This window comes from Pundamilia nyererei, unplaced genomic scaffold (genome assembly GCF_000239375.1).
Source record: "Pundamilia nyererei isolate P.nyererei 1_Seehausen unplaced genomic scaffold, PunNye1.0 scaffold00059, whole genome shotgun sequence".
In the NCBI taxonomy this organism is placed as follows: Eukaryota; Metazoa; Chordata; class Actinopteri; order Cichliformes; family Cichlidae; genus Pundamilia; species Pundamilia nyererei.
This window is the reverse complement of record NW_005187460.1, coordinates 2695064-2722991: the sequence shown is the minus strand read 5'-3', so window position 1 is coordinate 2722991 and position 27928 is coordinate 2695064. Positions and strand designations below refer to the sequence as shown.

The 27928-nt window shown below is 46.2% G+C and overlaps 1 protein-coding gene across 1 annotated transcript; it reads left to right on the top strand.

The window, feature by feature from the left end:
* Nucleotides 1-8511: 8511 nt before the first annotated feature.
* Nucleotides 8512-24023, top strand: axin2 (axin 2 (conductin, axil)). The gene is made up of 11 exons (XM_005734645.2): nt 8512-9104; nt 10433-11365; nt 13083-13214; nt 15371-15473; nt 17302-17442; nt 17530-18062; nt 18154-18330; nt 18422-18637; nt 18751-18879; nt 19566-19724; nt 22376-24023. Exons 2-11 carry the CDS (start codon nt 10557-10559, stop codon nt 22500-22502), a joined length of 2526 nt encoding a protein of 841 aa, XP_005734702.1. The 5' UTR covers nt 8512-9104; nt 10433-10556; the 3' UTR covers nt 22503-24023.
* The last annotated feature ends 3905 nt before the right edge of the window (nt 24024-27928 follow it).

Genomic DNA, 27928 nt, shown 5'->3' with positions numbered 1-27928 from the left:
TTGCAGCAGAAATCACAACTCATCAGAGGCAACATTTTTCCAATCTTATCCAGGTGAACTGTAGCCTGGGTTTCATTATATTATGGCAGGAGTGGCACCTGGTGTGGTCTTTTGCAGTCCATCTGCCTCAAGGTTCGACATGTTGTGCGCTCAAAGATGCTCTTCTGCATACCTCAGTTTCAACATCAACAGGGCATTTTCTCCCTGAAAACTGCTGTTCGCTGTGTGTAAAAATCCCATCAAATACTCATACCAACCATGCCACAATCCAGCTGACTTAAATCACCTTTTGTCCCCTTTCTGATGCTGATTTTGAACTTCAGCAGGTGTCCTCAGCATGTCTAACACACCTAAATGTGTTGAGAAGCTGATTGGCTCATTAGATATTTGCGTTAACGAGCAGTTAAACAGGTGTACTTACTGAAGTGACAGTGAGCCTGTATAAATTCAGCTTGATTTATAGTTGCGCCTTGCACGCCTTGCACGCTAGCTACAGAGCCTTGGTACATAAATACAGAAACTAAGCAGCGTGTCACGACTAAGGCAGCTTTAGAGAAAACCTTACATAAACAACGTAATTATGACAAATGTAAGGATTAACACGAGGCACCATGCAACGTGAAGGAAAGAATGTAAACTTGGGTTGTGTGAGGCATGGGGGGATTAAATTCAATATGGTTGTAGTGTTGCTCTCATCCATTGAAGTGTAACAGTGAACTAAAAATCTGAATCAGCAAGAGTCCCATTAACCCCAAAATTGACGTCATCACTGTAACTGACGCAACCGAGCCGACACACGTGGTATTTATTAGCTGCTGTTTCCTGAACCTGCGCCTGCTGATGGGTATTTGCTTCAAACGGTAACAATATCTGCGTCCTCTTTTTACCTTTACATCAAAAAGAGATGTTTTACGCCCGGATATTGTCTCCTGGGTGATTTTTTTTACTGTAAACACGAGAACTGACAGAAGTAGGTGCAAATTTTTTTTTTTTTAAGTTGGAGATCAAGCCACATCTGGTTTAACCTCTGCATAAAGATCATCTATAAAAAATGTCAAACACCCACTCCCGAGTCTGTCATTAGAAAGAGGGCTGCAGACGCGGTTAGACAATAAGACGGGCACTTTGTTTGAAGCATACGGAGCTATTAAGGTTGGCTGTAGATCTAAAGGTTAATGTGTTCTTGGGCTTATTTAGCAGAAGCCCGTTTTCCTCATTTACACCCAAATAGGCTCCAGCCATAACCTTTCCTTTAATCTGTGTTATTACTCGGACATAGTTTCACTCTAATTGATTGTCCACCAACCAAATTACCTCCATAATTGTGCTTGTGTAAATACAAGCCATGAATGTCATTTCCACAGCGCAGACATGGCCCCATTAAGGATCAAAGCCCTCGCTTCCTCTCGGCTATCTCCACATCAGACAAGCGGACTGTTATGTGACAACAGTGAAGGGCAGTTAGGCAGCTCCAGAGGTTTGCACTCATCCACCGTGTTCTTCCTTGCTGCTGCTGCTGCCTCCGCCGCTGCTCACGGCTGATGTGTGACGCTCGTTCAGCTGAGATTCCGGCTGATTTTTAACGGGGCTCGCTTCAGCTGGAGGTTTTGGTGTTTCGCTGTCCTAATGAGGGTTTTCTCGAGCGCGTGGGAATTTTAAATGCCGCCGCAGCCGAGATCAAAAGTGCTGCATGTCACTGAATCTGAAATGATGCCGTTTCTCTGTGCAGATGAACCTTAAACTGTTCTTTTCTGTATGTGTTTTACGCCTTTAGGATATCAGAGAGGTTATTTGAGGACATTCAGTCGCTGGCAAACCGAACAGGCTGCCGTGTGCGTGTATATACCTTAGTCTCAGCCCTTGTGACAAGCCGCCGGGAATGACTGTACATCAGTGTTTGATTGACAAAGTTGCTGCTTGTGTGTGTGTGTGATCATACGTGCAGCTGGGTCTTTTTATAGAGCTTCATTGTGAGTCAGACCCTAGGAGGCCGGCGTTTGGCTGCTGTACACTGCTTGCATAAATAAACCTGTTTATCGCCAGCACTTCTGTCTCTCTCTCACACACACACACACACAACGCCTTCAACACGTTTCACTTACGCTGTTTATTCTGTCTTCCATCTTGTTTTTTACCTTTGTTGATTCTGTATTTATGGCAGTGATCCCGCCCCCCCACCCCCCCCTTCCCCAACCTACTCCACCTCCCCTCCTTTTTTCCTGGGCCCTTGTCACTCAAACGCAACAGGAGCTATGAAAAGGATATGCCGCTGTGTGATCTCAGGAAGAAGTGGGTTACAGGCTGGAGTGAAGAAGGCACAGCAGGTTGTGTTTGTGTGATTGTGACACGGATCTGCCGTGTGGGTTGAGCAGAGGGACAGACGTCCATGCATTCAAGACAGTGTGGGAGGTTTTGTCTGTACCACTTGCCCTATGTCTCTGTCTGGGTATGCGGTATATCTCGCTCCTTCTTTTTATCTTGCTCAGCCTCTCTACCTAAAGTGATAATGGGTCAGTAGACAATTGCAAAACTGGCACTAATCACCTGAAAATGCATCTGTTTTTGTTTTTTAGCCATTCAAACCTTTGCAGGCTTTTGGATAATTTACCTTGGATTTTCTCTGTGCTGTCACGGTACTCCCACTGTCCTGGGGGAATGACTGGCATGGCAGGGCTGTTAGATCATCTAGTTGGTCTATAAAAGCTCTTCCATCACATTATATTGAATCTACACCTTCCTCATCCTCACAAGTACTTTGTGTACTCTGACGCTGCTGACACCATCGCACCATTCATGTTTAAATAAGGTGCACATGGCGCATTAATGCTAAGCAATAAAGCTTATAAAGAAGCACATGCACCCGCCCACATTTAGTCTTTTTCCATCTGTTTTACTTTTTCAGTTAATGCAAATATCTAATCAGTCCATCACATGGCAGCTATTCAGTGCATGTAGGCATGTAAACATGGTGGAGATGACCTGTTGAAGTTCAAACCGAGCATCAGAATGGGGAAGAAAGGTGATTTAAGAGACTTTGAATGTTGAATGGTGGTCTGACTATTTCAAAAACTCACGATGTACTGGGATTTTCCCACACAACCATCTCTAGGGTTTACAGATACCAAAAATAAAGAAGATCTCCAGTAAGCAGCAGTCCTCTGAGTGACAATGCCTTGTTGATGCCAGAGGAGAATGGCCAAGCTGATAGAAAGGCAACAGTAACACAAATAACCAGTCATTACAATTGAGGAATGCAGAAAAGCATCTCTGGTTGGACAACATGGCAGACCTTGGAGCAAATGGGCTACAGCAGCAGAAGAGCTGCCTCTCCTATTAGCTAAGAATAAGAAACTAAGGCTACAGTTTAGGATCCATGCTTCCTTGTATCGACTGTCCAGGCTGCTGCTGGTGGTTTAATGGTGTGGGGGAGATTTCTTTGGCACACTCTGGGCCCCTTAGTGCCAACTGAGTATTGTTTAATCACCAAACCTACATGAGTATTGCTGCTGTCCATGTCCATCTCTTTATGTCCTCAGTGAGTCCACATCCCAAACCAATAGAGCATCTTTGGGATGTGGTGGAACAGAAGATTCCCGTTGTGTGCAGCCGACAAATCTGCAGCAACTGCGTGATGCTGTCATGTCAATATGGAGCAAAATCTCAGAGGAATGTGTCCACCGACTTGTTGAATCATGATGAATTAACGCAGTTATGAAGGCAAAAGAGCCGTACGTTGGTATCCAGACAGCCATCTTTTTGAATTATGTCATAATGTTATTGTTAACTTATGAAACTAAAAGGAGACCCAGAACTGTTGATATAAAATTTTATGTCAATTGGTTTTCAAAGCAGAAATTGGGCTTCTTTTAGTTTTGTCATTAAAAAGTGGTTTCAGAAGAGTTTTATTATTAAATAGTTTTGATGTGCTTGTTAGTAGCTGCAGTCCTAAAAGGGGATGTCTAAGTATCTCAGCCTTGATCTGATTGCCATGTGTATTTGCCTGCACAGACAATGTGATAGCTTGGTATTTCTTCTCTGGATTTGGACTAACATCTGACAGATGAACAACATCAGACTTTTCCAGGAGTTAAAAACAGACACTCGTTGAGCGTTTTAGCCCTCATCATAGCATGCCCCTGTTGCCATGGCACACACTCTGTTGATATGTCACACCCTTTTAATGGAGGAACAGGAAGTGGGGATAAAGATAAAATCTGGCATCTGATGAATGGACGAGCAAGTTAATCACCTTCACAGGTCAGAGGAGGGGGGAACCCTACATCTCCAAGTCAGGAAAGAGGAAGACGGGGTTAAAGTGATAAATTAGGGATGAGTGGGGGGGTTAGGTTAAGACTGATTCAGAGACTGATCACTGTCCTGTCAAGCATGGTAGAACTGGGGCGTCCAGCTTGTGAAGTATCTGCATGGTGCTTCAGTGCAAGCAGCAGAGGAAATGAAAGTCATTACTGTCACTGTGGAGTGAGCTTCATGGCCCAAACGGGATTAGACGGTGCATCCGACATTGTTTCTATACATTGTTAGACTTAAAAGTCAAGCGCAAAATGGGATTAAAACGAGGGGAAAAAACCAATAAATAACCTCCAACACGCTCCCCCCCTTTGCCTCTTTTATTTCTTCTCTGTCTTCCCTACCTTCCAGTTCCCTGCCTATTTCATAGTCTTTTCTCTTTCACCTGTCTCACGTCCCCTTTTCTGCTCTCTGGGATACGTTTATCTTTCCCTACTTCTGTTCTTTTCACACACTCCTCCCCATCATCATAATTCACACGTAGGCGCAGACTCCCACTTGCACTTTACATTCTCTGTTTTGCAAATAAAAAAAATAAAAATAATACATCCTTCTGGGGCCAATTGGTGCTTGAAATCCAACTTTACTCCCCTCAAACTGAACCCTTTCAAAAACAAACCCCCTCCACAACTCGCACTCTTTTTCCCCTCCCTTCCTCCTCTTCCTCTTTCAAAACAGCCCCATAACAAACTGGTGAATTGTTGCCCTTCCTTAACTTTTAAGGGTATTATGCACCATGTCCAACTTCAAAGCCTGTCTTAACTCCACACTTTAATTGTATCTTCCCCAGCTCGCTGCATGCTATTTGATTCTGCTGACAACAGCACTTCTCCCACCGTTCTTCTCCATCGTTCTCCACCTTTACTCATCTTGGTCCTTCCTTAAGTTGTGTGTGGACACCTTGCACCACCATCAACACTGCTGCACCTCTCTCATCAGCTTCTTGCTTCCTTTAGAGACCATTGCCCCCCCAGTTGTCACCTGCTTTGAAGAGGTGGCCTCCATTTCCTCTCTCGGCAGTCGCTTGTCGCCTGGAGTGTGTACACACCAAACAAACTTGAAACAGTAACCCCCTGTCCTACATTGGTTAGCCTCTTTATCTGTTCTCTCTCTCCCTCTCTGTCTGTGAGAGCTGACTTACACCTCATGGCCCTGGTTGATAATTGCCGTAAGCTTCCCTCTTGGTTTCATTTTCCATTGTCCTCCCCCAAATTCTTGGCTCTGGCTTGAGATAAAGGGATGAGTACTTCAAAGGGGTCTGCAAAGAGTTTAACCCCGAGCCGAAAAGGAACAGCACACAATACTGTAATTGAGAGCAGTTAGTGATCACAGAGCTTCTGCGCAGAGAGGACAGCACCGGTGGACTCGCACACACTCTTAGTGTTTATAGCTACAGCTGAAGTGGCCATCAGCAGTTGGGGCAGCCCAAGGCTACTCATAACCCATCCATAAAAAAAAAGAAAAACTTTCCTGTCCTCTAAAGTTAAATTCAGTTTTATTTATATGGCACCAAATCACAACAATAGTCGGCTCAAGGTGCTTTATATTGTAAGGCAAATACAGTAACACAGAGAAAACCCCAACAATCAGACGACCTCCTATGAGCAACCGCTTGGCGACAGTGGGAAGGAAAAACTCCCTTTTAACAGGAAGAGGAGAGGTAACCCATCTGCTGTGACCGGATGGGGGTAAGGGGGGGGGGGAACGATAAGATAAAAGATTCTGTGAAAGAGCCAGAGATTAATAATTCATATTAAATGCAGAGAGGTGTATAAACACATAGTGAGTGAAGAAGAAACTCTCAGCAGGCGACGCTTATTCAGCATAATTAAGGGAGGATTCAGGGTCACCTGATCCAGTCCTAATTATATGCTTTATCAAAAAGCTCATTTTTTAAGCCTAATCTTAAAAGTAGACAGAGTGTCTCCCAATCCAAACTGGGAGCTGATTCCACAGAACAGCGGCCTGAAAGCTGAAGGTGCTGCCTCCCATTCTACTTTGAAATATCCCAGAAAGTAAACCAGCACTCTGAGAATAAAGTGCTCTACTGGTGTGATATGGTACTATGAAGTCTTCTAGATAAGATGAGGCCTGATTATTCAGGACTTTGTGTGTGAGGAGAAAGATAAAGTAAATTTAAAGTTGATTCTGGATTTAACAGGGAGCCAATGAAGGGAAGCCGATATGGGAGAAAAATGCTCTCAGTCTTTCATTTGTCAGAATGTTTCCCATCAAATATGACTTAAGGTGAAGTATTGAGATCCATGGTGCGCATGGAGAGAAAAAAGCAGTCAATATTAAAGAAGTAATGGGCTTACACCTGATTTATGTGACTCCCCCTCCCTCCCAATCCAACCGTCTCTATTTATAGAGCTCTTTGTAGCAGGTCTGAATTTGACCTGTCCCTGTAATAATATCTGCCCATAAAGAGAGACAGTTACATCCCATAACCTCTCCCCTTGAAGCCTCTCTTTTCAAAGATCTTTTTATAGGAGACAGAAACCCCTGGGCAGCCCCGGTCTCTGGCTGGTCACAGACCTGAGGTCAGCTCCTGAGGGGCAGCAGGGAAAATCCGACCAGTTGAACCACGGAGGGGGTTGAAGAGGCAGGACACGAGGGTCCAACTGGCCCCTGGTACCGGCAGGGGGTCCCTACCATCACCCTGGTGATGTCTTCCACCCTGATGTGTTTACTGTCAGAGGTCAGCCCTGGCTGTCCAAAGTTAACAAAGACTCACTCTGTCAGAGGTGCTGTTGGTATATTACCCAGATGACCTGTATAACCTGCACAGAGACCTCTGCTATGTAGATTTTTGTGAGATAAGAAATTGTGCTTGTGCTAACATTTCTCTCGCTCCAAGTCTGACTCATTATTATTATTATTGTTAATGTCTTTCATGGGACAGGGTTTTCTCCTTCATCAAACACACAGATTTTGGTGGCAGTTTATTCTTTTGACCCAATTCCAGTGTTTATTCATTGCTTTTCAAGTGTTACAGCTTCCTCATAAAGCTGGTCGAGTTTACATGACAAATTTTCCATATGTCCTCCCTGAGAAACTGTAGGAGTATCTGCTGGGCTACATGGCTGTTCAACTTTTTGCCGGGATAGCGTGTTTGAAATAGACACAATGGGAATGTGCAGGATGTGACAGAATATGAAGGCGGTAAAGTGGCCTTTGAATGATGAGTAATCCCTTAGTCATCATGGCCTCTTCCAATTTTCTCTTTTATTAACCTTGATGGGAAAAGAGGCATCAAGGGAGAAAGTCTCACAGCACCTTTAGCAAACAGGCTGATCAAAGTGGTTTCCGTCTTTGTACTGTACTTTTTTTTCTTCTTTTTTGGATCCCTGTCCGCTGAGACAACAAGGACACACACAGACACCTACTGTCTCTCTTTCAAGAACATAGGCAGGCATCTTGCACAAAGGGTCCCCTGTGGTGGCTCATTTGAACACTAAAGACCCCTCCAAAACACCACTGAGTCTGTCCAATAAACACTATCAACACTACTGTAGCCACCACGGTACAAATAAAGGAAGTGCAGCTTCTAAAATGTCCATCTTGATGGACATTTTGGCTGCCTGAGCTGCTTTCCAACCCCCTTTTCGTGTTATCTCAACAGTGCAGTTAAGGAGTAGAGAGCTTCATAGTCAGAAGTGCAAAGAGGACTTATTCTTGTGCTGCTTAAATGATGTGATAACATCTGTCAGTGAACTTCTCCACAGTGAGCAGATGTTTTAATCTGCTGTGTATGCACGTGCCCTTCTAAGCCACTGGTAGGAGCTGTGGAGTGATAACAGCACTGTGATTTCCTTTCCTATGGCAACACACTGTATCTTTATAAGCACTAGAGATGGTAAAGTGACTGTCCTTGAGTCAAAACACACGTTTCCATTGTTGGGAATTCCCTTCAGTATCTTTGAATCCTGCAGCGGTTCAATGAAACTTTCATTACTCTGCAGGATGTTTGCCCCCCAGCCACCCCCCTAAAAAAACAAAAAAATCATATTTGTCCATATTACATGTGCTATTTTGAAACGCGCCGTTGCATTTATTGTGCAACCCCATGAAAGAAAAGAAAAGGAAAAAATGCCCGCGTCTTTAAAGTTTATGTAGCAACAGAGGGATTGTAGCGATAATGCCATTGGGGCGGCAGATCAGTTACTTCTGACGCTCCAAAGCCTCGGGGAGTTGGCTCAAGATTGCCTGTCTTTGATAAGGTCCTCACACTGTAGCTACAACTTCGTGGTCTAAGGAAAGCTTGCCAAAAGATGGGGAGGGAAAGGTCAGAAAATAAACCGAGCAGCCTTTAAACAATATTTCGTCACCAGTAACTGCACAAAACTGTGGGGTCTCCACCACTTGTTTCGCTTTTTTCTTTTCTTTTCTTTTTTTTTTGAAGGCACGAGGTTGCAATTGTTTTTATGCAGCTGCCGGGACCCGGCAGTCGGTTCCTCACTTTGAAGTGCGCTGCTCCAGCCTCTCGGTTCAGTTGGTGTTGGAGTCGCCTACAGGAGAGATCTACCGTGCGGCATGGCAGCCTGAAACCATAGGGAGGAGAAAAGGAGGAGGCAGAAAAGCGATATATATTTTTTTCTTCCTCTCTCGAGTGCATTTTTCTCTCTGTAAACCGACTCGAACCTGAACGGACTGTATGTGGACGCGCTGAGGAGACCAGCATTGTGGATTATAAGCGAATTTTTGTATGTGTGTGTATGTATTTGTGGAGGGAGAAGGGAAGAAAAGAAGAAACCCGGAGTTTTAATTCGAGCTGAAGAACTCGTGGATCGATGGTAAGTTGCAAGAGTGTGTGCCTCCTCAAAGTGGCCCCCATTGGAGTTCTCTTTGATGTGCTGTTGACTCGCCTTTGAAGTAATGTTCTGAGGGTTGGGGAGGGGGGATGATTGGTCGCTTTTCTTACTTTTAAAGCCCAAGGAGGAACTGAGTCATCTCTGTGCCGTGTTCACGGAAATTTCCTTTGCGATAATATTTCGTACTTATATTTGTACATATTGAAGTAAGTGGTCGTTTCTATATATGTGTGTGTGTGTGTGTGTGTGTGCGTGTGTGCGTGTGACTTTCTTCCCCTCACAAGATCAGACAGATCAGAGACTTCGGTGCACTTGGAGTGTGGACGTTTATTTATTTATTTTTTAAACCAGGGCTTGTTTCGTCTTTAAACGCAGCGTTAAAGAAATATGTGACAAGTGTGTGGGGGTGTAATGTGCGTTATCATTCTCTTTCTTTCATTTTTCGGTATCCTGTGGGAAGCTTTTGACTTGTAGCTGTGCCACGAGCTCTTTTTTCTAATCTCTTGACATGTTTAACAGTCGAGCGGTGGATCGGTGATACTAAGTGACATGTTCAAGGTTGCACAGCAGCCGCTAATACACTGTAACTACCGCTGATGCTTCGGGGACACGTTGTAGCGATCGTCTGTGCAACAAACTGGGGGATGTTTTAAACAGTTGTGGAGGCTAAAGCTCCACAAGCAGCAGCCTTGCTGCCCGAATTAACTATTTCGGTCACGTTTTTCCATCACTTGGAGTTTGTCCCACATCGGTGGTGTCCTACAGGTACTTGAAGCAGTGGCTCGATTTGGTGTATTTTTTTTTTAAAGATGAGACGTAGAGAAGTGAGAGAGTGCCAGGGATGGTAGGGGTAAAACGATCAAGAAGCGGCGTCCGTGCGTAATGCTTTGGCATTTTATTGGGAGGGAGAGGAGTTGGGGAGGGTACATGTCTTATTAATTGGCGCTCAGGTCTTAACCCACTTTGACGTGCATGTAATTACTACTTCTCGTGATGTTATCGAAAAGGATGGCGGCGATCCAGTACAGACATCGCTTAGGTGGGTGCCCCCCTTCCCCTCTTGTTAAATGTTTTAATTTAACCAACAGCGCCTTCTGTAGAAATCATATCCCTTAGTTGAGATATGAAGAAGTGCTGTTTATGTAATTCTGCTGCAGCTGGATTTTTTTTTCTCTCCCCCCCAAATCTGAACTAGTCTGTCTGTTTCTGTAAAAGTCAGCGAAGGTCTGAAAAGGCTCTTACTGCGTTTCTGCCCCCCTTTGAAGTTGGGGCGGATCTGGTTTTGATTAGATCAATACTTTGTGTTTCAGAGAGAAGCCGGGCAGCCAGAGAGAAGCCCCCCCGCTGACATAAGAGAGTGAGGAGATTACAGTAGAAGCTCAGAGGAGGTGGAACAGCACACACGCGGGCTCTCTCCTTTCTGCCGTCAGAGCCATGAGCCGGGCGCTTATGGACCATATCGCCAGTAGTTTTCGCGAAGATGCGCCTCGACCCCCTGTGCCCGGGGAGGAGGGCGACGCGCCCTGCTACCCCGGCAAACTCCCAGTAATGAAACCCCTGGAGTCCCCCAAATCCGTTCTGCTCGGCTCTCCGGGTTCCTCTGCGAGGAGGAACGAGGATGGTCTCGGAGAGCCAGAGGGGAGTGCCTCCCCGGATTCCCCGCTTTCCCGGTGGACAAAGTCTCTGCACTCTCTCCTCGGGGACCAGGACGGCGCTCTTCTTTTTAGGACATTCCTGGAGCGAGAAAAATGTGTGGACACTTTAGACTTTTGGTTCGCCTGCAATGGATTCAGGCAGATGGACCTCAAGGATACCAAAACGCAGAGAGTCGCCAAAGCAATTTACAAGCGCTACATCGAAAACAACAGCATTGTCGCCAAACAGCTGAAGCCCGCGACGAAAACCTACATACGGGATAATATTAAGAAGCAGCACATAGACTCTGCCATGTTCGACCAGGCGCAGACCGAGATCCAGACCGTCATGGAGGAGAACGCGTACCAGATGTTTCTGACCTCTGACATTTACCTCGAGTTCGTGAGAACTGGGGGAGAGAACCCGAGTCACGTCAACTCGAACGGGCTGGCGGACCTGAAAGTTGTATGTGGATACCTGCCCACGCTCAACGAGGAGGAGGAGTGGAGTTGTGATTTGAAAGCTAAAGCACTTATTGGACTTTCGGCTAAAGCGCAGAGGGCCCCCATTTCCCTGAGGGCAGTGGAGGTGATGGACGGGGGATTCAGGTATGGCGCTTTTACTCTGTTTTCTGGTGCAAAGTGTAAACCTGTTGTTGCACACCAGAGGCAACCGTGCAAGCATTTCTCTCCTGTACAAGTGTTTTTTCTCAACACCACATTAGTTTGCAGAAAACTGGTCAGCCTACCCCCTCCCTGTCTTTCACTCTGGCCCCCTCTCTCACCGTCTCCAGCAGCAGCAGCCCTCTGCTGGCGCTCGCCTGGATTTCCGGGGCTTTGAAATAGTTCCGCAGAGTGAGGGATCGTCTTCCACAGGAAAAGTTCACAGAGCACGCTGGCTCTGGCCCCAGCCAGCAAATAATAGATGATGACATTGCTGTGCTATGCCTTCTCTTGTACCACACTGTCCTCAAGCTTTTGGCAGAGAGATAAATGTATAGCAGAGCTATAGATGGCACTTTGAAGTGGCTGTTTTGTAGTCTCACTCGGGTGCTTGCTAGGCCCTTTTCTCGTTTTTTTCCACGTTGCATTTAAAGGAGGGTGTTTTAGATTAAGACTGCATCCCAAATAAATTGAAGTGATTCATGAGTTTAAAGGACAGCAAAGACAGCAGTGTCAACTCTGGGGCATCCTCTGATGTTCCTGTTGCTAACTTACGGTGACAGGCTGAGCTAAGCTGACAGCTACCTGCTCAGGACAGCAGGGATTGGCAGCTCTCCCTTTTCTCTGCCCTCCCATTGTTGTCACCCTTTCAGATTCAAAACATGTGCTCTTAATTTCTCCCCCTCCCCTTTTTTTCTCCTTTCCTCTCCCCTTACCTCTTCTCATCTGACTCAGATTCTCTTAAAAAAAAACATAACAAACGGCACCAGCTACAGTGCAGAATCAACACCCACCACCACCACCTCCCCGCCAAAAAACCTTCTTCACTCTCTTCTTCCCTCTTTTCTTGTTTGCGTCAATTCTCCTCTGATTCCCTCCTTCGCTGCGTTCCCCCCACCCCAACCCACCCGCCTTCTCTACTTTTATCTTTTTCCTTTGAAAACTCAGGGATAGGGACTACGAGGCATGCTTTTGGAGCGAGAGTGAAGATGGGGAGGAGGAGGTGGGAAGGGGGAAAGGGAGCGAAAGGAAGGAAGGACAGAGGGAAAGGAGGTGGTGGGGTAGGGGTGGTGGTGGGATGCATAAAAGAAAGGGAGGGAGGAGAAAGCATAAATGAGGGGGTGAAAGAGGCAGGGAGGGAAGAATGCAAGGCCAGCTGTGTTAAATACCTGACTCTTTGCGAGCCCCTCTGAAGGTCAGCCCGGAGCTGGGGGCCTACAGCTTTAGTCATGCTGCGTTTCTGCTTCCTCGTGAAGAACCCACCTCTCCCCTTTGTTTCCTTCTCTGACACACTCTCATGCATCCCACTCCATACTTTTTTCCTTTTTTGGGTCATTCCCCCTCCTTTCCTCTCCTCCTGTACCGTGGCAAGAATGCATACACAGCGGGAGATGTATGCCGGGGAAATGGAAAGAGAAGTTATGGGATATTTAAGAAGCAATAAGGAGAAAACTGAAGTTTTCCCAGGCCTCAGACTGCTCTGTCACATCCATTCGTTGTTGTTGGGAGCAGATGAGTGAGGCTATAGTTATAGTTCTCTGAAACATTAGAAGATGCAGCTTGTTTTGATGTCACCTTCTCAAAATGACAGAAACACAGTGAATTTTACCCACCTGTTGGATATTGATTCATATTAATCTGATTTTTGTTGGAAACTTCTCAGGTCATACAAGAGAGGAGACTCACTCAACCCCTGCCATTCAGGCTCTTTCGCTCCTGTCAGCAGCACGAATGACAGCGAGGTTTCCAGTGACGCCTTGACTGATGACGCCATGTCCGTGACTGACAGCAGTGTGTAAGTGAATATTATCCAAACATGCGGTATGTGTGTGTGTGCAAAAATGAGAGCAAATCCCAAAGAGCTTTCTGTTAGAAGCTGTAGCCATACTGGAAGAATAGCTTGCCATTGATGGATTGTGGCACCTTAAAAAACAACCAAAGATGCACTCCAGTATCCAGGACGTGGTCTAGATTAATGCTAAGCTCCACCATAACACACTTTTGACTTTGCCACTGGAGTGTATATGCAGGAAGACTTTGAGTCGATTAGAAGGAATGAGTATAGTAACTTTACATTTTATGCATCTGTGGGCATGAGCAGTGTTTTGATGTCAGCTGATTTGCTTGTTACACTTTCTGATTAGCCTCTTGCTGAGTCTTGCCCTGCTGGGGCTCTCTTTTCCTGCTATTAGGGAGTATTTCTTCTCTACTGTCACCAAGATGCTTGTTGCAGTGAAGAAAATCAAGAGAACCTCATTTTTAAAAGTTGACATTTGTCTAAATTAGCTCTGATTGATCACTTATCGAGGAACTTACAAATCAGTCGCTCATGCTGTACATGTGGTTTGCGCTTATCTGTGTACGTGCCTTGGCGCTCGTTCTTCTAAAGGATTGCTTGGCGTAATCACGTGTCTCTCAAGTGACAAGGTGCTATGAAGTCATTGCGTGGTGCACAGCTCAAGGCCAGATGTGCTTTAGTCAGCTGGCTTTTGGACGCAAAGCAAAAAGAAAAGTTGGTGCAACAAGTTGCTCTTTACCTCGAGTCACCTGGGAGGCAGGCGGGGTTATCGAGGCACGGATGGATGCAGTAACTATGACCAAGCTAATGAAACTCAAAGACTGACACATGGTTGTTCAGCTGAATTAATGGGGCTGGGTTACACATAAGTATGGCAGCTGTAAAGGCTTTTTTTTTTTTTTACAATGGGATGTCCTCTGTTCTGGCATATCACTACACAGCCTTGCTTCAAAGAGACCGAGGCCTATATTGCCCTGTTCCGCTGTACTTTGCCCAGAGCCAGTGACAAAGCCCTGGCCACAGGGGCGCAGCTTCTCCACCTCATTTTCTGCCCGTTCTGGCCTTGATCTGAATATCTGCCTCGCCGCTTTAGGTCAGTTAAAAAAAGACCCATAAACATTTGAATTTCATTTACAGATAAAGAGGAGAAAAAAAGAGAGAAAAGGGAAAACGCAACGGGGGAGGAGGCGGTTGGGTGGGAAGAGAAAGAGAGTAGCGGAGGGGGGATTTTTGCTTATATCTTATTTATGGATTTGCTTGGACGCTGGGGAATGCAGCTGCGCAGACTTCAAACATTACCTTATCTTACAAACCAGCCTTTTGATGTGCGGAGATCAGAGGCTGGCTGCAGCAGCGCTTGCCAAATGAAGATTGGGGAGGGGAGGGAGGGGTGGTTGCTTATGCGCATGACTGTGGCATTTCAAAGCAAAAGTGGAAAAGTGCTTCTCAGTTAGGCTAGGTCACCAGGAAACTGCTGTTTAGCATGGAAGGAAAGAGATTGTTTTACACTGTCAAGTGCTTCAGTTTGAAGCTCTGCTGTTTGTTGTTTGATTCCCTCTTTTTTGTTTTTTGTTTGAGTCAGTCAGCCCTTCATCCCCTCAGACTTAACCAGGTTACCTGCACCCTTGGGTCCTATCCTGCAGTAACTCTTTGAAAAAGCATAATGAGTAGCTAATGCTAACTGTGTCCTCAGCTTACCATAAAAGTCAGGAGGGAGATGCTAATGCTGACGCTACTTTTGGCCCGTAAAGTGGAGCACAGTAACTGCAGTGTGCATTTGTGTGTATGCTGGTGAAAGGAAATGACCAGCAGGGTGCCCAGTGTTGTGCTGGAGCCAGCCCTGAAAATGAGTGTCGTTTCTAGGGCAAATAAAACCTTACTCATTGCAGCGTAACCCGAGCCGCTTGGAGGCGGAAATGCTGTCATAATTTACCTCTGAGTAGCCTTTTTGTTCTCAGATTAAGCCTGAAACATGAAAAGCTAAATGAATTGGAGAATTAATAAATTAGATTTGTTCTTGCCTGAACTGTGTTTGATCTGCCCATTTGGCTAACAAGCTTCTTCCTGAATGTCTGTTTGGTCTTTAATGATGTATCCGATTGGGTAATTGACCTTTGTGGTCTGTCTGCGTACCCCCCTCTCCCCCTCCCCAGAGATGGCATCCCTCCATATAAACTGGGCTCCAAGAAGCAGCTACAGAGGGAGATGCAGCGAAACATGAGGATGAACAGCCAAGTCTCGCTCCCTGCTTTTCCTGTAAGTACACAAACGCACACAGACACACTCACGTGCATACGTACATGCATAACTTCACATACACATGCTCAGAAGTCTCCATACCACCCTGTGTTCGGGTCTCTCTGGGTTCTATGAATAGTATTGCACAAACTGTATTTGGCATCTTCAATTCAACAACGCCAGCAAAGATCTAAAGAGTAACGTCAAAGACCCAGCCTCCCACTCTCTCTCTCGCACACACACATACACACACATTCACATAAGCTCGCATGCAAACACAACCCCGCTCCCTACCTTTGGTGTCACCTGCACCCCCATTAGGGTTCCTTGAAGTCTGCGGGAGACGGGGGGGTCTCTAAGCTGTTTATCGCCGCAGCGCTCGGAACACACCAGGGTTTTTCTTCCCCACCGATGGTGTAAATATGGAGAACAGTGAGAGATGAGGAAGATCTCTGCCGCTTTATCCCGAGGGCTCTGAAATCAGCCCGGTTCCTCAACAAAAACACAAAGATACTCAGACACATTCACACGCACGCACATTCACGCACACGCGGCGCTTTGATCCACGGATGAATGGAACAAACGCACAGGGAAGTGACAACTTCCAGCAGAGCTGGCCCCCTTTTTTTCTCCCCCTTTTTTTCACAGCCCCGCCACCCTTCCAACCCCCAGCACACACACACATACAGAAACACAAATGCTCAGCCAGCCCCCTCCCCTAAAAGTGAAGGATCTAAGGGGAAGAGTTTGAGCATGTCATGTGAGCTCTCAACAGGTCAGAGGGGAGTTTGTAGCTTAAGGCTTAAGAGAAGCTAACTTCATGTTGAGAGAAAAAAAAAGTCCGAATCGAAGGCGGGGGGCACAACTTGCAGTAGTAGCTGTAACAGAAGCAGCTTGTTAAAACAAACTTAAAGTAACTCCCTTTTTTTCCACATTATGAGGTATGCAGTAACTGTTGCTGTTGGATCTCGCCGCTTTCACTCACTCTCCCCCTTTTGCTTTATTTTCTTCTTTTTTGGCTTTTATTCTTGTTTTTGTTTCCCGTCTGATTTTTGGCGATGGCTGCCATTCCCATGGTGCACCAGCTCCAGGCACCATCAGACAGCTCCTCTTTTTCTCACTTTTTTCTCCCCTTTATCCCGACTACAAAGGCTTATGAGAAATTGGGGGGGGGAAATCAAGAAAACCCAAGTGCAAAAATAATTTAAGATGCGTGGGTATGCACCCAATCTCATGCTGTCACTTTACTGTACGTTAAAGATGCCCAGCGTGTGGGGGTGGGGCTAAATTACCTCAACCTTTCTGATCTCCCATCCTGTTTTTCTGGCACCTTTATCTCTTTCCTTCAGTCCTTCCCTCTCTTCGTTTTTCTCCCACACACATCTCAACTTCTCCCAGTTTCTTTTTCTTTTTTTTAATCCCTCATCCTTTTCCTCCCTGGAGTTCTCTTCCACCCCCTGTCGATATGTGGCTTTTATTTCTAGATGTAAAGCCACTGCTTCCCATCAATCTATCCCTCCATCCCCCCCTCAGCCGCTCTATTCTCCCCCCACTGTGTGTTTGATATTTGACGAGGAAGGCTTTGAAGTGAGCTGACTTTAAAGAGGCCTGCTGATGATGACAGAAGGAACCAGCCGAGGCCCTGGCCCAGCATGACCATGCACCAGGCCTGCCAACCCCTGAAAACAGCCCTGTAGCCATAGGTGCCAGTGCGAGTGCCCTGATCAGAACTGCCTTTAGTGGGAAATGCATGCTATAGATGATGTGAAGTGCTATAGTAATGGAGGGATGGCATGAGTCTTGCAGTTTCTTATATATCTTCTTTTTTTATATATCTCCTCTACAGCGTACTCGCCATCCACCCAAAGAGATGATACCAATGGAGCCAGCACAGTTTGCAGCCCAGCTCATCGCCCGCCTGGAGAACCTGAAGAGGCAGCAGGAAACCATGAACACGTTGGAGGAGAGGCTGCAGCAGATTCAGGAGGTTTGTGTGACTCTGGTTCTTACTGAAGAAATGAAAGATGAAGATGTTTTGTTCTGGCCTTGACTTAGTTTGCCTTGTTTTTATCAGGAGGAGGAAAGAGAAGATGCCGAGATCATGGGAAGTGCTCCCGCGCTCTCACCCCACTCCTTACCCCTCCTCTCTGGCTCCTCTGACGAGGACCCCCAGGCCATCCTGGACGAACACCTTTCCCGCGTCCTGAAGACCCCCGGGTGCCAGTCCCCGGCCGTGATCCGGCATTCCCCTCGATCCAGCTCGCCAGAACACCGGCCTTTCACATGCGCTGGCTTCAGTGTCAAGGGCCTGGTGAGAACCGGGCCCTCCAGTTCGTCTGCATCCAGTCCCGACCAAGGGGCGATTACCCTGTCCCTGGGTCCCAACAGAACCCTCGTAAGCAGGCAGAGCACGAAACACATCCACCATCACTACATCCACCATCACGCTGGTCCGAAGTCTAAAGAGCAGATCGAAAGGGAGGCAGCCCTCAGGGTGCACAGCGTGTGCTCCGGCAGCAGCGAGTGCCAGCCCTGTCAGCCGTACCAGCGCAGCCGCAGCCTAGGCAGAGAGATGTGTGGGGCCATCACCACAGACAACAGCATGGGGTCAGTCCCAAGCACTTGTTTCATATTTGTCTCCCATTTGTTTTTTCTTTTCTGTCAGTGTTTAAAATAAGCAGTGCAATTACTCTTCCAGGCGTTCAAGCTCTCTATCGAGGCGGGTGTGTCGCTCAGGGGCTGAGGATGGAGTAGCGGAGAGGTGCATGGAGGACTGTGGACCCTTACAGCTGCCCACTGACACAGCAGATCCCACCCAGAATGTGCTGCAGTGGATCCTGGAAAGTAAACGACAGGGCAGACACAAGTCTCACAGGTGAGTGGAGGATAATACTAGGAGTATCTGTGTGAGTGTTGGGGACACCTTTTCATGTTGTTAAAGTCAAATTTCCTCGTCTCCCTCTCAGTACCCAGAGCACCAAGAAATCCTTTGGAGGCTCATCTACTCAGACACACACGTGGGGCGGGGGTGGAAGCTGCGGCCACCTACGTGGTCACCAGCCGGCCCAGCCATTCATCCAAGACCCAGCTATGCCTCCGCTCCCTCCTCCCAACACTTTGGCGCAGCTGGAGGAGGCCTGCCGCAGACTGGAGGAGGTATCCACCAAGCCCACCAAGCAAAGGTACACACAGACTTCAAAGAGCAGATTATTATTAAGTAACGCTCTTGGTTATAACTTCAAACTATTCCAGATGTGCTTTTTAAACTCAAGTCTTATTTCATTTCTCTTCCCAGGCATTCAGCGTCCAGCCTTCAGCGAGAGAAGACCCACCTCATGCCTGTTCAGGACGGGGCGTCTGTCCCCCTGCCGCTCGTCAGTCCCAGCCCCGCTGGCGTCCCCGCGACCAGTCTCCAATCAGAAGAGTACGATGCCTCTACAGTCCTGCCCTCCCTCTCCTCTCCTCCTTTCTGCTCTTCTTCCTCCTCCTCTCAGCTCTAGCCTCCAACTTCCAAGTGTACTTTGACCCTTTTTAACTCTTCCCACTTGTCACCCGCACCATTTGCTTGCACACAGATAGATGAGAAGCAGCTATGCTACACACACATTACACCCCACAGACACTCACTTATTTAAAGCTTTGTACACCTAGCACTGCCTCTTACGTCTGCATGAATCGCGTGCATTTGTGCTGTGCATGGAGAGCGTGTGTCTGTGCGTGTGTGCAGTCACTGCACCACCTGACCGAGACATCCCTTTTCATATATCTGTATCATTTTTATTGGCTGTCCTTCAGTGAGCTGGCACTAGGTTGGGGCGAGCAGAGCTTAGCAAAGGGAGGGTTCCTCTGAAGCGGGCCTACAAAGCCTTGGACGTAGCTGAAGGGGAATTGATAATCGTGCACACACAAGCGCAAACTTATAGACGGCACTGGGTCACTCCGTCCCTCAGGATGCTCTTAGTTACTGTATTTCTGGTCTGTTGTGGGAAAAATTTAGTAGATTGCTTGTTGGAGAACTTCTTATTTCTCTTTTGTCGAGATGTTGTCTGGTATAGCGAAAGCGCTCGCTGCTTCTGACACCCTTCCTCTCTGTCTTTTGTTTCCCGGCAGGTGTAAGAAGGGTTCAGGAAGCCACGCGGTGAGCAGCGGGGAGACAGTGGTGACGTACTTCTTCTGCGGTGAGGAGATTCCTTATCGGAGGACCATGAAGAGCCACAGTCTGACATTGGGTCACTTCAAAGAGCAGCTCCGCAAGAAGGGCAACTACAGGTGTGTGCAGGCACATTGAAATATACAGATCAGTTTTAAAGTTTTACAGTAGTGATGCAGCTTTAGTGACATAAATACAGTTAACTTTTTATGAACTGGGATTAGTTCATTGGCCTTGATTTAAAACAGTCTTTGTGCTGACTTGTAGACAAAGTTTACAGTGGGATCATTTGATTTCTAAGGTGTGGGAGTATCTTCATGTCCAACATTCCTGAGGGCATTTTAGACACAGTGACCAATCAGAATGATGGAGACATAAACCCTACTACCTTCTGTAGTGGTAAAATTCTGCCTTTGAATGGCGGTCAGCACCTGCAAGCATAAAAACCTGAAATACTGTCTCCGTGACTACGTCAAGGACCGATATCAGCATTTGTTTCCATCGGTGTCTGCACTCAGGCAGGCCTCTGGACAAGTGTGCGTTTGGTGTGAGGGGTGCAGTGAAAAGGAAGGGACAAGAGGAGGGAGGGAGGGTGGTGCAGGGGTTAGTGGGAGAGTTTGAACTGGAGCGATTTTTGGGTCCCATCTGGTATTGATTTCCATGCTAAGGCACACTTAATACACATGGCTTTGAAGCCCCAGCCCCTTTCATTTCAACCAACAAAGACTCACACAAATGGCCAGCGTGCAAATTCTTCACTGATGCTATCAGGGCCTCTTTTTTTCCTGCTCTGGGGTCTTGTGTGCGTGCATGCGTGTACCCGCGCGCGCATTAATGTGCTTTGCGTTGAACGCGCACAGTGTTTACACATGTTGTAATCATTTTATGGATATTTTTGAAAGGCATACAGTTAAATGCCAGATCCGCTTGTTTGCTCTGCTACGGGGCCTTCACCGAGGCCGCTCGGCCTCGACGTGTGTTTGTGGAGAGAGATTTAATTTGATTGTTTCTTTCCAGTGGGCATTAAAGGGGGAAAAAGATCAAACATTTATTGTTTAGACTGCCACGGTCTCCAAGATAAGCACGGCCCAAGTATTGTGTTAATAATTACAGGTATCAAACTGGTGATGGGGGGAGAGAAGAAAAAGCAAAAGAACTTAGCAAAACCTCTTCCTGTCCAGATGTCCACAACATTTTCAGATCAACAAACGTGACAAGCACTTAGCGCCGAGTTCTCCACATCTGTCTGTTTGCCCCCACCCTTCCTTACACCCCTTACTTACTCTTCTTTTCTCTCTGGCTCACAGTCTCAGTTCTTCTGTCATACCATCCACATTTTTTGGAAAGAGAGCTGCACGGCGCTTTAATAGCAGCCAGAGAATGTGTGGAGTTGGGTCATTTCAACATGGCAGCGGTTCAACAAAGAACAGTACTGCTCGGTCCTGCCAGACGATATTGGTGCCAGATGTCAGTGCAAACGGAGGGAGAAGGGGAGGGGAGGCAGATCCAGCCACATAAAACATGTTCCAGTGGAAATTCAGGCTCTCTGTGTCTCTGTCTGTCTCTCTTAGCAAGAAAAAAAAAGAGGGCGATCATAGCTCTTTGAAGATTTTGGGGTTTTTTTTAAAAGTAGGAGGGTTCGACTTTTCTTTCTTTCTCTCCAAGGAGGGAACAGTTATCAGGCGTGTCCTTCGCTCTTTGATTTCATCTGATCGGCGCGCTTTTTCCTAAAAGGAGGTCGCTTTATTTCACACCCTGTGTTGTTGCCCTTTATTAGTGATTACCCTCGTGTTAATTAGCACACGTGCATGCTTGTGCACCTCTGCAATGCTGCAGTTCTGGTTTTATAAGTGTTGCATGTCTTAAAAACAAAGAACAACCACAAAAAATGCTCGCAAACATGCCCGCATTCCAGTCACCACACACCGAGCAGATCGAGGAATTTTTCCATTACATAGTTAATGAGTGAATTTCGAGTCCCGGTTAACCAACCCACCCCTGCTGATTTCTCTTCCTCTAAAATAAGGACTGGGAGGGGGGGGGTTACATCATTATGGCCCAGTGAAGTCATGGCTGACGAGAAGCCCCTCCTGAGTTTGCTTCTTCTGCACACATACACAAAAGTCAGCTGCCCTTCCTATAGGTCTCAGTAAGCGCTCACACTGTCAACATGGGCGAGGAAGGACACACGGCATACTGCTTGCTCGTTCTCCTCCTCCTCCTCCCCCTCTACTTTGTCTCTTTTCTTTGTCCCTGTAATAATGAACCGGGGATGAGGAGTGAGTGAAAGCCCTGTGCACGAGCGGGTGTGTAGGAGTCAGGGGTAATGACAGGCAGACTTGCAGGCACCCAAAATTTCAGCCTTTGTCAAAGGACCCCTTCATTTGCACACGGGTCTAATTGGCCCCTGTTAGCCAGGGCAAAACTCACAGCAACACAGGGGGGGAGAGAGAGAAGGAACGGGAGAAAAAGTAAAAGAGAACAAGTGGAGGGAGGGATGTGGAGAGAGGAAGCCTGCTGTTTAAAACCAAGTCTTGTCAGCAGCAGGTTCCACCCTGCCCTGGTATCAGCAGACTTGGCTGATTGTGTACTCAGTGGCTCGGCTGCAGATAGCGGAAATGAAACTTTATGTTTCAAAGGGGAGCGTTAGACTTATCAGGCTTTCTTTTTCTTTCTTATTTTTCTTTGGACTTTTTGTTTATGAGCTTTAAAGTATCTTGAATCAAAGAGAGAAGTATTTTGTGTTAACGCTTTCGTCTCTCGGTCACAGGTACTACTTCAAGAAGGCCAGCGACGAGTTCGAGTGCGGCGCCGTGTTCGAGGAGGTGTCCGACGACTGCTCCCTGCTCCCCACCTACGAGGGGAAGATCTTGGGAAAGGTGGAGAGGATGGAGTGAGCGCTGCCGGAGTTGATCAATAACTCTGCGGATGAGCCTCCTTCATGTGCTCTCACACATGTACGCAGCGTGTGTGTGTGTGTGTGTTTTTTTTAAGCTAAGACTTGAAGGACTGGAGATGTTGTTGAAGGAACGCTGGTTTTTGGGCATGCGGACTGGAAGCGCGGGACAAGATATCCACATTACCGGACTATCAAGTGAAAAGCTCATCTAGAAGTGAAGAAAACGTGGACTTTATGCTGCTGGGCTCAAAACTTCCCAGAAGAGGAATATCTAGAGACTCTAGGTGAATGACCACTTGTCAAAGAAGCAGGGCGCTGTGGGTTTAATTTGAAACTGAGAGCCTACTTGAACCCTCCCCGTGCCAGTGTCTGCCTATAGTTGCTCACTAGCGCATTACTAATATGTATACGCAGATATACATGTACATTGCATTGTATTGTGATGCTCGTATTGCTGTGTAAAGATTTCTATAGCTATTTATTGGAAATACCCCTTTCCCAAATCCTATCCATCTTCTACTTCCATGGACAAGCTGCTTGGAGTTGGACAAACTTCTCGAATTATCCACATCTGTGAACGCCCCACCCTACTCCACCCAACCCTCTCCTTCTGAGCATCAGTTCTCAAGCAAAGGTTTTTATTCCTTTTCAGCCCCTCATATTGAACTGTAAACATCAACAATACCTCTTCAAGAACTCCACTCCCACTCCGGGACATCTCCGCTCTCCTGGCCGGAGAGCTAACTGCTGAAGCTTTGAGAATGGCTCTCTTATCACTTAAAAGTTCGATAATATATTTACTACTGCAGTGCTATTTGTGGATGTGTCCCCGTCTGCTCTTAGGGGTGGGGGGGGTCTTCAGTGTGCTATGGAATTTAAAACAAAAAAGAAAAAAATGCTATTAATGTTTAATTCCATACTCTGGGACTGTGCCCAGCTAGCCTTGATCTGTCACGTCTTAGTGCCTTTGTTTCAGCGGCGCAGGCATCGCACAAATAGCCTATATATTTACGAGGAGGAAACTGCCCTGAACAGGTCTTTGAGTCCCCAAAATGTGTTTACACCATATTCATATTTACCAAGAAAAAGTTCTATAATGTGTTCCCCTATGTGCTTACCTGTTAGTGAGTGAGTGTGTGTGTGTGTGTGCGTGACTGAGAGTATTTTAAGCCTGCACTATGAGCTGCAGATGCTAATGATGGTGGTGATATATATCTATATATATATATATATATACACTATGTTCATAGTGTCTTTATTTGAGTACAGTAGCTGTGCCTACATGGATTCTTGCCATGTTTTTCACCCAGTTTTCAGGGTCCTGTTACTCCCTTGGTTTTTACAAGGGGCCTTATGTTGAAAAGATATTTTTATGCCTTTTAGTATCATCATGTTTATGTTTTATGGTATTTTTCATGGCTTCCTTGGTTCTTCTTGTAAACTGTAAATTATGCGTTCTATAGAGCTCAGTTGAAAAGATGCCTCGGTACTTTAATTATTGTAATTATGAAGAGATGTAGCCTTTAATAAAATGTTCTATTTTTCAAATTAGCAAATTGCTTCCTCTTGTTTCTGTGTGTGTGTGAGTGTGTGAGGGAAAGAGAGTTTTGATTGGACTTTGCTAGCTCTAATTGGGATATTAGGATGGTGGCGTGTCTGTGTGTGCTTGTGTTTAGAAGCAGCTTCACCACACACACACACCCCTGCTGCGCAGAGTAAAACTCATTGGATCCAGTGAGAAATTTGCATCCATTATCAGCTCTTAATGTACTCCCTGTTGGAAATGAAAACATGCAGCATTAATTTGGCCACTAGAGCCTCCGTGTGTTTTAGGGGAAGAAGCAGACAGAGACCGGGAGAGCTAAGTGTGTGTTAATGAGACATTTGGCAAATATATGTTATAAGTACATTTTAGCCAGTTATTTACATGGTAAAATGTTTGGCCTCCTGTGGCACTTTATGAACTGCGTGTGAGGGTATAACGTGCACTTTTGCTCAGTCCCAATTAGGGCAGAGGGATGAGAACTCTCAAACATAATGCTGTTTGACATTAACAGAGAATCCCAAGATCGTCTGATGGGCTACATCAACTTTGTGTCTCTGAACTGAACGGTAAAAAATAATCTTATTTACTGGAAAAAGGTATGTTTGGTTAAGTGAGTCCAGGAGACGGGACACGTGATGTCCGCTCGCTCGCTGTGGATTCAGCGGCACGATCAGATATTATATGGACTTTGCACTGCAGCGGTGGGGCATTAAAGACTGCAAAGAGTGGGATATGACTGTGCCGTGCACGTGTCAAACCTTTTTTCCCCTGATAGATTCTCATAGCCTGGTTTTACGCCCCCGTGATTCCCCGTCTAACTCCAGACTACTGTGCATATGCAGTGTTTTTAAGAAGTTTTTCAGCACCATCATTTTCTAAACAATTAGCAACTATGGGTGAACACAGTTGATGCAACAGTGAGTAGGAGTGGTGAAGCTAATTCAGCATATGTTTGTGGGTTTTTTTTTTTTTTTTACATTAAAAATGAGGTAAACACAGGTGTTGCTAATGACATTAATGAAGGTTTTGTTTAATATAGCCTTAATCTAAGTGATTAGTACCACCTGTGTTTACTGTTTCATGTGAAAGAGGTCTGTCGGAGGCTCTGGCTACACGCAGTCATGGTTAAAAAAAAAAAAAGGATTCTTATTTCAGTTTGAAGGTTTTAGGTATGAGTGTCAGGGTCCTGGGACTAGGCGACCCAGGATCCCTGGGCAGTCATGGACCTGTGTATTATTATTATTATGTATTTTTGGTGTAGTTTCCCCTTCTCTGTGCGTGTACATATGTGTTTCTCTGTGCTGTGTTAGTCTGTGTCCCACTCATATGTTTAGGCGAGGTATGGGTGTGTATGTCTGCGGGTGTGCCTGGAGGATGGAGCTCGGCCACCTGCAGGCCTGAGGGGTGTGGCCCTGCGGAGGGACTGGCCACACCCGAAGGCCACACTCCTGCCGCTGATCAGGGCTCGTCGGGGGAGCTACTTAGGAGAGTCTTGGAGCTCCCACCGACGCGGGATCATTGAGTTATCTTACCAAGAGGAGGAGTGGTCTGGAGAGGCAGCACGCACGGGGGTGCGGAAACACAACAGCGGGGAGCACGAGCACAGATATCGGAGGGAAGCACGCACACGGGGTTCGAGGGAGCAACGGGGAGTTATTGTATTTACAGCCTTTTCACTATAAATAAAGAGCACTGTTTGCATGGCAGAGTCTGCGTTTTGGGTCCTCCTTTCCCCACATCCCCACGGTCTGCCAGCCAGACCGTGACAATGAGGACATAAAAATTCTCAGGAAGTTTTAAAATGAGGTAAATACAGCTTCAAATGACATTACTTGCTACATCGTGTCATTATTTGTTTAACAATAACTAAGCTAAATGGCAATTCAGTAGCTTGTACAACCACCATTAGCGACTATAACTTGGAGTAGTCTCTCACATTGTTGTGGAGGGATTTTTGACCACTCTTCTTTACAGTGTTGCTTCAGTTCATCGAGGTTTGAAGACATTCGTTTACACGCAGCTCTCTGAAGGTCCCACCAAAGCATTGCAGTCAGGCTTGAGGTGTGTGCTTTGATGGGTTCATTTCAACACCTTAATTCTTTTCTTTTTCAGACATTCTGTTGTAGGATTGCTGCTGTGCTTGGGATCATTGTTGCATCACCAAATTTCTGCCAATCTGTTGCTGTCTGATGGCCTCACACAGAAAGATCCCAGCCAGATGGTAGATTCAAACTCAGGACTCAAACACAACTCTTCATGCTGTGAGGCACGCTGCCCCATATTTGTTTAGCCTTTTTCTAATTGTTCTGTCTTTAACTTTAATGTTTAACATGCTAACTGAGGCCTGTGGAGTCTGAGATGGAGCCCTCTCTCTGAGCATTTCACGACTTTACTTGGACGTCCATCCCTGGGAAGACTGGCAGCTGTAAATGATCTTCTGCTTAGACCGATGGGCAGCAATTGCCTCTCTAAGAGCAATGCCGATGACAGTTAAGTGTGCGTTAACACCAGACCACCAGACTTAGCTGCACACACTTTCTGATGATCAATTAATCAATAAAGTGCATTTGATTTCCTTCTACCATGACTGTGCGCAATACTTGTTAGAAACTCCTTTTCAGATTTTTCATTGCACTTATGGGACGTCTTAAATTAACACTGTCCATCTTTTGCAAAACTGTTCCTCAGTGCGCATCAGGTGAAACCTCCGGCTGCGTATGTTGATGTAATTAACTCAAACTAGCATGCAGGCAGCATTTAAATAGCTAACATCTTATGCTATAGCCTCACCTGCACACCGATGCCCCCCCCCGATGCTATTTTACCCGTCATGTCCTTCTGTCACACTCGCGTCCTTCAAGTTTCATTGCTTAAGAGTGTTGCTTATGCTGCCTTTCATATTGAAAGGGCATCATGATATTGTTAAAATACCATTTTCAGCCCTTTCATCAGCAAAGGTCAGTGCATACACTTGAAGGCCATCTTTTAGAATCTTTAGAACTAAGAGGCCCTCACAGAGCGGCGCTCCACTGTCAGAAGGCCTTGTGAACCCACCTTTGTATGGGGAGCTATTTTAGATGGGGTCATCTTTTTGAAGGATTCATGGGGTTGGGAAGACTCTAGACTGCTATTCATGAATGTAGGAAGGCTTTTTAAACATGAGTGAGTGATGCATTTTGGGGTTGTTTTTTTTCACCGTCAGCTTTTATATCTCTTTTAGCTTATCATCAATTAGTGCCATAGAGATCCTGAAACCAAGCAGTGATCCTTTGTGCTGGTTCAGAGTTATTGGCATTAAAGATTGTGCGTTCATGTGTTGTGGCTAAAATGGGTTTCTAATGGGAGAATGCACATAAACACTACTTCAAGTCTGAACAACAGCTTAGAGAGTTTAGAAAGCCTCGCTTGGTCTGTTGATATCCATGATGGAGAAAAGTGTACTTTTTCTCTTTCTAATCAAATTTCTAATGTTTTAAAAGGACAAGAAAAACACTGCAGCTGAAAGACCAGGAAAGGAAGGATTCAGGAAATGTGACCATCTGAGGAGGACAGGAATGCACAATGAGGGATGGGCACAACGCACGGGCACGTAGCGTATCACAGGGGATGCCACATCTGTGATGCCTCACAACATCCCGGCTGAAAGACTAGCATATTGCGCCCCCTTCTTCCAAGGCTATTGCTCATTTACAGTCTCATCTTTGGTAGGTTACCCCCTGATACATCCTTCCTAATGACAGGTTGACTGGTTGGTGCCCAGCGTTTAGTCTGCTTTACAGGGAAAAATTTATGGCTGTAAAACCACATTTGACACAGTGATCATCCTGCGAGCCATGCTGTGTCATGTGATAGTTGACAGGAAAATGCATGCATGTGAG